The sequence below is a fragment of the Kryptolebias marmoratus genome, linkage group LG23 (assembly GCF_001649575.2).
Source record: "Kryptolebias marmoratus isolate JLee-2015 linkage group LG23, ASM164957v2, whole genome shotgun sequence".
NCBI classification, from domain to species: Eukaryota; Metazoa; Chordata; class Actinopteri; order Cyprinodontiformes; family Rivulidae; genus Kryptolebias; species Kryptolebias marmoratus.
Genome location: NC_051452.1, coordinates 15,246,831 through 15,259,309, shown reverse-complemented (window position 1 = coordinate 15,259,309; position 12,479 = coordinate 15,246,831). Strand labels below are relative to the sequence as shown.

Genomic DNA, 12,479 nt, shown 5'->3' with positions numbered 1-12,479 from the left:
TGATCTTTGTGTGATTTGCAACAGGTGAGCCAAATTGGGTTTTCATATTGATTTGCAGCAAAGGGTGCCAATACCATTGGCATGGTAAAAATTGTTTTTCTTTGTTTTCCTCATAATGTTTATCTTTTTAAATGTTTTTGATCATTTGTTGTTTTGCATCAAGCACAAGCTATCAGCAATAAAATGTTGTTTCACTTGATGAATTTCCTTTAGTAAATATTCCATTATATGTACTTAAACTTCATGGGTGCCAATAATGGTGAGCAGGACTGTACTTCCTGAGCTCCTCCTTCTGGAAGTTTTTCAAATCACCTCCATTTGAGAGGAGACCCCAGAGAAGACTTGGAATTTCTTCTGTCCTGGTAACATTGTGGAATCCCCCAGAAGGAGCTGTAGAGAAAAAATTCTGGGTTTCCCTCCTAGACCTGTTTCCTCCACAACTTAACCATCAATAAGCAGAAGAAAATGTAAAAATTGGTGAAGGACATAAATCTAACCTTGAGTGTAAAGAAGCACTCAACAGAACCAGGAAATGAACCATAAATGGAAAAGCTGTGTGAAAAATTACATCCACCCTTGCTGCTTCCATGTGACTAAGAAGGTTCAGTATCTGTCAGGAGTTGCTGATAAAATGTATTCATTAACTGATCATCATCAGTGTGAGCACCTCTGTAAAAGTAGGAGTTTGCTGCTTTGGACCATACAGGTGTGTGTTAACACAGTACCAAGCCTGAAAGACATCAGTACTGACAATAGAGAAGCAATTTCAGAAGGGGTGATGGTGTCCATCATTCTACAGTAAGGGCAATTATTCATAAGTAGAGAACATTTAAGACAGCTGCTAAGCTATCAAGCATGGTGGTTTAGGGTTGATTATTTGGGCTTGTATGGTGCACCTTATTGAGTCGACTCTGAACTCTTCTGTAGACCAAAGGATTCTAGTCAAATGTGAGGCCATCTGTCTGACAGCTGAAGCTTGGACCAAACTGATTTATGATGCAACAGAACAATGATCCCAAACACAGCAGCTAATCTACAACAGAACGGGTGAAAATGAGAAGAAGGTAATGCAGGTGCTGTTAGTGGTCATGATGTTACAGGAGTCTGATTTCACAAACGTAGTTGAAAATCTCAAAAACATTGATTCTGCAATGACACTCTTGTATTATGAAACAACATAAAAGTAAGCAGAAGCTATTAGATAGAAACTCTGAATGTGTTTTTTCCTTTGGATTTGTGAAAATTAGACTAGTCATTGGTTTTGGATAGACTGTAATGTTTCTTTTTACCTACAAGCTTTCTCTTGTCGTGTTTCCATTTTAGTTTTAGAATGGGATAGATGGGAACATTAATGTTGTTAACATTCTCTGTTTCTATGTCCTAGTCCTTCAAAAGGAGGTACTTCCATCTTGCCCAACTAGGTGATGGATCCTACAACCTCAACTTCTACAAAGATGAAAACACCTCCAAGGAGCCCAAAGGAACCATCTTCCTCGACTCGTGCATGGGTGTTATTCAGGTAAGTTTCCATTTGCACACTGAATATAGCAAAGTGCATTTTAAAGCTATATGGTTTTTATAGGCATTTGTGTCCTTTCAGAATAGCAAAGTGCGTCGTTTTGGCTTTGAGCTGAAGATGCAGGATAAGAGCACGTTCCTCCTGGCTGCCGACAGCGAAGCAGAGATGGAGGAGTGGATCAGCACCCTCAACAAGATTCTTCACAGCAGCTTCGAGCAGGCCATGCAGGAGAAGAGGAACGGAGACCTAATTGATGGTGAGCTTTTGTTTGGTGATCTTTCATTCTTCAGGAAGTAGGAATCTCTTTATTTTTCTAAGGTATGTTAAGGATATCATCTCAAAACATTTGAGAGACGTGTCTTAAGGACCAATTTATTGTGATTCCAACTGAAATTTTCTGCATTTTCCCTTACAATTTTTTCACAATTTTATCTCCAGCTAGTTGCTTAGGGTACTATCTAACTGGGTTGTGACTTTTGGAGACTAGTTGGTGAAAAGCATTTGCAAGGGAGTCCCCAAAATGTTTGCAGGGGTTCCTAATTTCCTCACGCAAGTTGCTTAGGCTTGCAATTTTGAGCTTGGTATTTAAACATGTTTTTAAAAAAGTGGATTTCTTATTGATCTCTCTGACAGATGAGGAGCAGGGAAAAACAGATCTTTCTTCTGGAAGCTTTCAAGACACCTTTCAGGTAGCCTGCTTATCTATCCATACATAATACATTTCCATTTTAGCCTCTCAACACACCAAACCTATTAGCCCTAATAGTGGAGCATTACTTTTCTAATGTTCTTGGAAACAGTCTTGGTTGTAACTGGAGATTTGCTTTGAGCCAGTAAGCTAAACGTATGTATTTCCTGTAGCCACATTTGGTTTAGTGTGTTCAGTTTCCAAATGTAACACTTGTGTTGACTTCAAATGCAGCAGTGTAATGTGGCAATTTCCAAACAAACAGTAAAGGCTTATTCTATTCTAAAATGGGATTTGCTCAACTCTTGTCACATGACTGTGTTTAGAGCTGATTGTGATAATGGCTCTGAAATTACCATTAATTTTAAGGAACATTATACCACCTTTAAGAGTATTGTTTTGATTTTCTTGACCACAATTAAAAGACACATTGCAATGTCATTAAGACCAGTCAGTAAAAATATGCATGAAGTCAGGAACAAAATACACACAATAATTTTTTCAAATTGATGATAAACATGTCCTTAAATAAAAAAATTGTGAAGAAAATTGCATATCAGTATATCTGGAAAAGTACTGGAGTAAACTCTTTCAAACAGCACCTTTTGATATAGTTCAGGATACTCTTCAACTGAGCACATTTGAGTACGTTTAACTACACTGGTATGTTTCACAGCCTCTTTTTCAGTCTCAGCAGGCAGCAGTTTGTAGCTGCTGTGAACACCAGAAAGCAGACAGACTGTTATTGATGACATAGCAAAGCAATTTATCAATTAAAAAGCTACAGAATGTCAAAAATTTAGACTAAAAGGAGACCAATATGAAACTTACATTCATCAAGGGGGCAAAAATGCATTTTCAAATGAGAATTTTAGGAGATCGGTTGGCTCTAGGTCAGTTTGTACCTCAAATTTTATTTTTCCAGCTTTGGTCACCAGGTACCCATACTTTCTGGGTAGGAAAGAAGCCATTTGCCAGAGGTCTGTTTGTACTCATCTCCACCTTCATACCCACCTTGTAAGCCCCCCATGTAGATGATTTATTCTACTGGAGTACACTTTTGAAATCAAATCAAGCAGATTTGAACCAATACTATTATTACTACTACCAAATAATAATATTGTTATTTTTGTTGGCATGGTTAGGCCTATACATTTGGAGCACTGTTTTCTTTCTGAACAAAAAAAAACCAGATCTCATTAAGCCCTTAATATATTATAACAGTTTATTGGGTTTCCTAAAAACACAAGTTATAGTTTCTCTGTATTTCATAAGAGCTGCATCTGATTTGACAAACCTGCACTGTTGACAGTTTGTGCCTGACATGCATATTTACAAACAACTGAGTGACTCCAGGAGTTGTAGTTTCTCCGTTTGCTGCAATAATACATTTAAAAAAATGTATTCTTGTAAATTATTACACATCACCATAGCTATAGCGAACCAACAAGCTAACAGTTTTATTCTCTAAGGCTTTACATTTTGTTATTTTTGGTGTTTTTTTGTCATTCTCCTTTTTATGAAATTTGTGTTCCTTCTACCAAGCTCCTGATATTGACTGCAAGGTTCTGCCTATATCTCTTCTATGTTTGCAATTTGCCTGTTTTCTCCTGGTTTCTAACAGACAGCCAGAGATATTGAATCTAAAACAAGGAGCGAAGCTCGGCTCAAGCTGTTTACTCTGGATCCTGACACACAGGTGAAGAGAGGAGTTGTTTACTCCGCAATCTAAGTACTCTTTGGGTGCTGATCTGACTTTTTTTTGTGGTGATGGTTTATCTCAGCCTTTTGACAGGAACTCCTGTTTTCACAGAAACTGGACTTTTCCGGCATCGAACCAGACGTGCGTCCGTTTGAAGAGAAGTTCGGAAAGAGAGTCCTTGTCAGCTGTCACAACCTGTCTTTCAACCTGCAGGGTTGTGTTGCAGAAAACGAAGAGGGACCAACAACTAATGTATGTTTCAGTGAAAATCCCTGATGTTGGAAACACAGATTTTGGAACAGAAATTAGAGTTTAGCACCATCCTCCTGACATAATCCTTGAAAATGTCAATTTGCAAATGAATGTGAGATTTAAATCACTTAAGAAGATCACAGTTCAGATGGCCCACTTGGCTGGCCCAGTGTACAAAAATAGAAAAAATGGTATTGCTGGCACAAACAATGGCCATTACCATGACTTGTAGCCATGGCTTCACACCAGGCCTGAAGCTGGTTTCCTGTTGATGTTCCCTTTAAAGGAAAACTCCTTTGACACCTGATACTCAGCTGGGAAACCTCAGCTTTTAGCTCTCAAGCTGCTCAGACTGTGCACACATTCATGCACACCCTCACACATGTGAATAAATGGTTTTGCGTAATGCATAGAGGATGGAATAAACGGGAAGATGCATCATCAGTGGTGCATTTGGTCCTGATGGAAAGTGAGAAGTGCATTAGGGAGAATGTATATCTGGTGTTTTTACTTTGTTTTTTCAGTGCTTCTGTGTTGACCATCTATCTTTTGTAACAGAAAAATGTTTCCTCTCCTTCCTTTTTATCGAAGGTCGAGCCTTTCTTTGCAGTCCTGTCCCTATTTGATGTCCAGAACAGCAGAAAGATTTCAGCTGACTTCCATATGGATCTCAACCATCCTGTAGTTCGACAAATGATTTGTGGTCACGGTACCGCATCTGATTCACAAATCATTGATGATGGTCTCCTGGAAGGCCCGAAGCAGGCTCTTCACTATCCCAAACAGGGAGTGTTCTCAGTTACATGCCCCCATCCAGAGATCTTCCTGGTGGCAAGGATTGAGAAGGTCCTACAAGGAGGGATCACCCACTGCACTGAACCCTATATGAAAAGCTCAGACTCTACCAAAGTATGCACATAAACAGCAATGTGGATGTAACTAAAACTGTGGTTTCCATCTGGTATTATTAGATTATAAATAGAATCAAATGTTTTTCTCTTTAGATCACTCAGAAAGTGTTAAAGAATGCCAAGACCGCTTGCAGTAGACTGGGACAGTACAGGATGCCATTTGCCTGGGCTGCGAGGTATATAGCCTGTTTATGTTAAACTCAACTAAGTGGGTTTTTTTTTTTTTTTTTTTTTCCACCAAATTGGTTCCAGTGTTAAACCAACTCTTTCTGTTTCCACCACTGAAAGCTCTGGCTCTAGTACTTTGGAGATAAAGTGTCTCTCTGCTCTATGATCCTCTGCAAAAATTTAAGACACAACAAAGGGAGGCTAAATCATTTACTGGAAAAGATGTTTAATGTGATGTAATGATGTGGCTCTGAGGTGGCTCTCTGGACTGTGGAAACCAAACTGGTTTCTAACTTTATTTTTAAAGAATGAACGCTTGAACCTCTTTAGTGGAAAAACCCTATAAATGGATAAGAACCAGAGGTAGCCATCTGCATACGCGAGCCCAATCTCATTTCCCTTTTCAACTCTGTGACTTACCCGTACCCTTTTGTTTGAGCAGCCATGTCAAATACCAGGGAGTCTTGACTTTTTGGGGATGTTGGTTGGATGATTAATTGGTGGGGCTATGTTAGGATTTCAGCACTGATCAAAATGGTTAATTCATGGTCGGAACATCTAAGAACTTTTAGCCCACCTCCCAAGCAACAGAAGTGGTTGTAACAGTATTTCAAAAAACAGAATTACTTTGTTCAATTGAGAGTTGAAAAATGTGACAGTAGTGGTCAGTGAGAGTCATGAGTGAAACCATGAAACAAAGTAATGTTCCTTTGGTGACAACACAATAGCTTTATAATATAAAGAACAGAGTTAAACCTGCATTTGAATTAAAAAAGACATTAATTTAGCATACATTGCAAATTGTAACCTGAAGTGTGGTGCAGAAAAGATTTACAAAGTATAATATTAGGTTAGTATCTGAATATCTGTGTGGCAAGTTAGCTTAAGATGCCAAAAATGCTCTGTCTCCTACTGAGTCCAGCTGTGAATGACTCAATTACTGCAGGGTTAAATATACACCTCACATTTTTTGTATTGAGGTAACACAATTTACTTTACAGTTCACAGTTGGCTAGTTAAAAGTAGCAAAAAGCTCGTCAAAAGTTAATTAATGCAAAAAGCTAGCTAAAAGCTAAATGTAGCAAAAGGCTTACTGTAAGCTAAAAATAGCAAAATTCTAGCTGAAGGTTCAATGTAGCAAAAGGCTAGCTAAAAGGAGCAAAACTGACACTGATTCTTATTGTTTAAGCCTTCTCACGTTGGCTTGTATATGTTTGTCCTATAAATGTTCAGTTGTATTTTCCTTGATCGCATCACTCTCGGTAGAAATGGTGTTTCCAAGACAAAAAAAGTCCTCCCTCCCTCTATGCCATCCTGTTCAGTCAGTGTTCCTTATTTTAATTTCTGAAAGTTGGCAACCCCAGTTCCAGTACCACATTATGAATCAGATCCAGCACTCATCTGAGCAAAAGGATGAGACAAAAAAGAAAAAGGAAAAGAGAAGATTGTATGCTGGGACTGGGATAGACATTATTCTAAACTAAATTTAAATGTCTTGTGAATTCAATGTCATTCTTTTTTCTCTCTCTTCTTTTGTCTCTATAGACCTGTGTTCAAAGACGCATCGGGAACTCTGGACAAAAACGCTCGCTTCTCAGCTCTTTACAGACAGGACAGCAGCAAACTGTCAGATGAGGACATGTTCAAACTGCTCACTGACTTCAGGAAGTACGTTCTGTTTTCATCATTCTTTTCCTTCTCACCCTAACATATTGTGACGGGACTTGTAATAAGTTGTTCTTCCTCTGTTTTCCCTACAGGCCGGAGAAAATGGCCAAACTCCCTGTGCTCTTAGGGAACTTAGATGTAACTATTGATAACATGGCACCGGATGTAACCAGTAAATCATCCAAATAGTTCCAAGTTCACTTCTAACCATCTGTAATTATTAGATTTTGATCTTTGACCCTCCTCTTTGCTGTTTGTAGACTGCGTCACTTCCTCTTACATCCCTGTGAGAAACTTTGAACAGAATGGTCCTGGCAGTGCTCTACTGGAGGTGGAGGAGTTTGTGCCGTGTATTGCGAAGTGTGCCCAACCCTTTACCATCTATAAGAACCACCTGTATGTTTACCCCAAACATCTCAAGTATGACGGGCAGAAATCGTTTGCAAAGGTTTGTACAGCTAAGGTGCATAATGATGTTTGAGCTTTTCTCTTGATCTGCATGATAAGCGTTTTATTACTTATGTGCGCTATTCCAAATTATGTAATAAATCCTTTTTAGAAAGCAGCGCCTTGGTTTGGCAGGCCTTCTCATATCATCATCATTTTGTGTTCCTGTTCAGCTTCTTAAACTACCAGCAGCAGCCAAACAGCAGAGCTAGAGAGACTTATCTTAATGCCAAGCAGCAGCTTTTGATTCACAGAATAATGGATTTAAAAAAAAAAAATAGGTCAGCTCCATATAGGTGTGTGTGTAAATGTTTGTTTGTTAGCAAAATATATCATGAACCACTGAATGGATTTTAATGAAACTCACAGGCAGAAATCATATGGAGGTATATCTACAATTGATAAACTTTGATAAACAAGATGGCTACCACAGCTAATCAAGCTTACCAAACACAAAACAGTCTATAAGTCAGTCAATTTTAACAAAAGATGTTGAGCTAAATGTGGTGAGAAAATAGGTGAGATTCAATACCAGCTTGGGGTACAAAGAGGGTTTGAAAATCTTCGTTAAATTTCCAGAAGCTTTACAGAAACTTTTTATAGGAAGTCAAGCTGGGTGATTTAGGAAATTTCCAAATTGTAAACTTTACCTTAGAATTACGGGAATTAATTGGAGTCAACTTGATTCAAGATGGCTGCTGTCAACAGCTATCTGAACATAGCAAAGATAAAAATAGCTATAACTCAGTCGATTTTAAAGCTATTGAGCTATCAATTGGTGTGAAAGAAGCTGAGTGGCTTTCCCAATACATAGTCTGTGTGTTAACAGATCAAATGAGATCTTTGTTAAAAACAGTGCGATTAACTGTTGGAGTCAGCGCTATCTGTCTGTTAGCAAAATATCTCATAAACCACTGGGTGTATTTTAATGAAACTCACAGAAAGTAGTTATTTAATGTACATCTACAGTTGATTAGTTGTTGAAGTCAACTCAGTTCAAAATGGCCACCACAGCTAAATAGCTTTAGCAAGCACAAAAATGGCTATAATTCAGTCAATTGTTCAAATAATGAGCTACAGTTTGGTGTGGTAGTAGCTGAGAATTATCTCTATCACATAGGATGAGTGCTAACAGATTACTCATGATTTTTGCTTATAAACTTTAGCATGCAAGCAGGTGATACGTATTACTTCAAAGAGTTTAAATTTAAAATTGATATTTTATATACTTTTGTCTCCTTTTTTAAGGCAAGGAACATTGCTGTTTGTATTGAATTTAAGGATTCTGATGAGGATGAAGCCCAGCCATTGAAGGTACATTGAATGCTATTTCCATTAAAAATGCTGGTGGCTTTTCAAAGCCGGAAAATGAAAAACCACAGACAGGTGTGTGTGTGTGTTTTAATCATAGGAGATATAAATAAAGCAAGCTGTTTTTTCCCAATAAAAAAAGACCAGTAAAAAAAAAAACTCCTGGCTTCATGTAACCTTCAGGTTGTGCTGTCTCTAGTTATAATATACTTTTTGTGGTTTTAACAAAGTCTTTAGCCAAGTTAAAAAGTTTTTTTTCTCTCTATTTTGATATTTTGTTCATGTGCACATTCTCACCTTCTAGTGGCACTGCATGGGTGTTGCATCATTTTGTTTGGACAGTGAAAAAAATACAATATCAGAGACAAAGTATTAATTTAAAAAAATATTCAGGGCTGGTTTAGATAAAGCCTGAGACTCAGCTTAGTTACTTCATTCAGAATCAAACTAGCAGACAAACCAAAAACAGAAGTACTTTTAATCCATTCTTTCATGGCTCTGAGTAAAAGTGTTTTCTCATTTATGTTTTCCCTTCATCCATCATCTTTCTTTTAATTGGCTGCAGTGCATCTATGGGCGTCCTGGAGGACCTCTGTTCACTAAGCACGCGTACGCAGCCGTCCTACACCACCAGCAGAACCCTGAGTTCTATGACGAGGTATTTAGACTCATGTTCCCTACATCAGAACTGAATCATTGTCAAAGGAAATTTCAATATGCCTACCAGAACTTTTAAATCACTACATTTGTTTGAATCTGAGTCTGAACTTTTTCCTTCAGATAAAGATAGAGCTGCCTACTCAGCTGCATGAGAAGCATCACCTTCTCTTCACCTTCTATCACATCAGCTGTGAAAACAACAGCAAGAAAAAAGACATGGTGGAAACTCCCGGTACGCTGCTAGTTTCAGTCATTTCTCACCTCTGATCATCTCTTTTTATGTGGATGTTCAAAGAGCAAGAGCTAAAACAACCTGATACAAATTAATCCTGGTTCATACGATTCTCTATTGTTGGTGCAGATATTTGAAATAATAATAATAATAATAATAATAATAATCATTTTATTTAAATAGCGCCTTTCAGGACACCCAAGGACACTTTACAACAATGAAGAAATAAAATAAATAAATAAATAAATAAAAAAGCAGTGCAAAGAACAGGCATGAGTTAAAATATAAAATACATAAAACAAAGTTAGGAGGGGTAAGCTAGTCTGAAGAGATGAGTTTTAAGTTTAGTCCTGAACAGAGAAAGGGAGGTGGTGTTTCGTAGGTCAGGAGGTAGAGCGTTCCAGAGGTGGGGGGCAGAGCAGGAGAAGGCCCTGCTCCCCATGGTGGAGAGGCGGGCAACGGGTACATGTAGGTGTAGCGAAGAGGATGATCTGAGAGAGCGAGAGGGGATGGTGGTGTGTAGCAGGTCAGTATATTGCTCCATTAGTGGTGCTACTTAAATGATACAAAGCTGTATCTGCTCTTTGCCCTCAGTGGGTTCAGCGTGGCTGCCTCTGCTGAGAGACGGTGGCCGAGTCATCATGAATGAACAGCAGCTTCCTGTGGCTTCTAATCTACCTGCCGGCTACCTCGGCTTCCAGGACAACAAGGTAAAAGAAACAAAAAAGGTGGATTGTAAATGTTTTGCTGTCATTAGAATTATTGCCTTCTTTCCTGAAAAACTGGTGAAAATGTGTGTTTGTTTGTCTGTTATAAAAATGTCTTGTAAACCACTGGACAGATTTTCTTTAAAAGATGTCCACGCAGGCAGTTTTTTGTGAATAATCTTTGTGAATATTCTTATTCATCTGAGGTTTCAGTTTGGTTTGAAATGCACCAAAATGTCATGTTTGGAGAAAACCCTGCCTAGTTTCTTAGATACACCAACAACATAATATAGCATGACAATATTTTTCAGAGTAGAGTCTCTTCTCCTCTGCATCGAAAGGAGTCAGCTGAGGTGGTTCTGCATCAGATTAGGATACCTCCTTTGTGCTTTCCTATGGATGTTTTCTGGGTATGTCCCACTGGGAGGAGACCCTAGGCAGACCCAGAACTATACATCCTTTCTGGCCTGGAAACACCTTGGGATCTCTTAGGAGGAGCTGGAGAGTATCATTGGGGAGAGGAGGGAAAATAGACAAATGAACATCTGGAAAACTCCTTTTCTTGCTATATTATAACCAAATCTCAACAGTTCTTTGCTTTGTATTGTTCTGTATACGGTGCAGTAATTGATGCCTACTTGTTACAGCAGTCTGGCGTGGAGATTAAATGGGTCGATGGTGGGAAACCCCTGTTCACAGTCTCTGCCCATCTTGTATCTACAGTTTATACTCAGGTAAACCTTCACATTGAGGACACTGCACCTACCAAGTTAGACAATTCCTCAGTCACTGCATGGTGCTCTGAATTTTAAAAAAAAAGTTTATTATACCAATATTCCTCCAGGATCAACATTTACACAACTTCTTCCATCACTGTCAAAACATGGAGGTGTCCGAACAAGCTTCAGAGGGAGAGCTGGTTAAATACCTGAAGGTATTACACCCTGTCTAAAAAACAACTTGGATCAAAAATGATTCTTTAAGGCTGTAGTCTGTCAATAGTAAATATTTGGTTCTTCTCTTCTCACAACGCTCCAAGAGTCTTCATGCGATGGAAGGTCACGTGATGGTCAACTTTCTGCCCACCATTCTCAACCAGCTGTTCTGTGTCCTCACCAGGGCCACGCACGAGGATGTGGCTGTCAACGTTACCAGGCAAGACACAAGCACAGAATACTACGTCACACAGCAGTTGTTTTGTTTTTAATTAACAATGCATCCTTCAAGGAATACTAGGCCTTGAATATCTTTTTGTTTTAATTTATTTTTCTTGTTTTCTGTAGGGTAATGGTTCATGTGGTAGCACAGTGTCACGAGGAGGGGCTTGAGCATTACCTGAGATCCTACGTGAAGGTGCAGTCTTTAGTCATTCTGTCAGTGCTGATGATAAGCAGTGTTTCTGGGTTCCTGTCAAAAACTAAGATGAGTTAACTTGTTTCCTTCTCTGTTTCTCCTCTCAGTTTGTGTTTAAGCCAGAACCTTATTCTTCCATGTGTGTAAAAACAGTTCACGAGGAGCTGGCTAAGGCCATGACAGCCATTCTCAAACCATCCACGGACTTCTTAACCAGCAACAAGCTGCTGAAGGTAAACTAATGGTGTAACTGCTCTGATGTAAACAGGAAGTTATGAAAAGAAAATTTCTTTGCAAATCCAGAAATAGCTTCTCTGGAACCATGTAACTGGAACTTTTTCAGGCTTGTTTGAATGCCTAAGCGTCTTCTGCTGGTCACTCCGAAGCTTGTTGCGTATTCCGCAAGCACCAAGAAAATGGTTTATTTACTAGGGGTGGCAAGAACAAGAACAAAGTTCGTTCCAGCTAGGACATTTCATACTTTACGAGAAACTCAAGTGCAGAACTCCTGAGAAGTCCTCATGGCGGGAATGTCAATATTTCTGCTTCTCTGCATTACCCACGCCTATTTCAAATATCTGACCTTAGTCGTTGGACACCGCAGGAGACAAAAGTTCTGCCCAGATGATGTTTCAAGAACTATCAGCGAGAACAAAATGACATCATTTTTTTTTAACAGCCCTGGAAGAAAGTAATGGTTTCTCAGTTCTTGTACAGGTGCTGGTCATAAAATTAGAATATCATGAAAAAGTAGATTGATTTCAGTAATTCCATTTAAAAAGTGAAACTTGTATATTATATTCATACATTACATACAAACTCATATATTTCAAATGTTTATTTCGTTTAATTTTGATGATT

General features: G+C 38.7%; 1 protein-coding gene across 14 annotated transcripts in view; it reads left to right on the top strand.

Moving 5' to 3' along the window:
* dock9b (dedicator of cytokinesis 9b) overlaps nt 1-12,479 on the top strand; it is a 124,656-nt gene that overhangs the window by 77,683 nt on the left and 34,494 nt on the right. For 13 of the 14 annotated variants that reach the window (XM_017426825.3, XM_017426834.3, XM_017426832.3 and 10 more), the window contains exons 7-25: nt 1,385-1,519; nt 1,601-1,775; nt 2,153-2,208; nt 3,832-3,906; nt 4,021-4,161; nt 4,753-5,070; nt 5,166-5,248; nt 6,786-6,908; nt 7,001-7,080; nt 7,169-7,356; nt 8,604-8,669; nt 9,232-9,324; nt 9,447-9,558; nt 10,153-10,268; nt 10,913-10,999; nt 11,110-11,199; nt 11,305-11,420; nt 11,549-11,618; nt 11,726-11,851. In XM_017426825.3, the coding sequence (XP_017282314.1) occupies nt 1,385-1,519; nt 1,601-1,775; nt 2,153-2,208; nt 3,832-3,906; nt 4,021-4,161; nt 4,753-5,070; nt 5,166-5,248; nt 6,786-6,908; nt 7,001-7,080; nt 7,169-7,356; nt 8,604-8,669; nt 9,232-9,324; nt 9,447-9,558; nt 10,153-10,268; nt 10,913-10,999; nt 11,110-11,199; nt 11,305-11,420; nt 11,549-11,618; nt 11,726-11,851 (2,250 nt within the window). The remainder of the gene's footprint in view (nt 1-1,384; nt 1,520-1,600; nt 1,776-2,152; nt 2,209-3,831; nt 3,907-4,020; nt 4,162-4,752; nt 5,071-5,165; nt 5,249-6,785; nt 6,909-7,000; nt 7,081-7,168; nt 7,357-8,603; nt 8,670-9,231; nt 9,325-9,446; nt 9,559-10,152; nt 10,269-10,912; nt 11,000-11,109; nt 11,200-11,304; nt 11,421-11,548; nt 11,619-11,725; nt 11,852-12,479) is intronic. The other variant, XM_017426822.3, reaches the window with a different exon arrangement.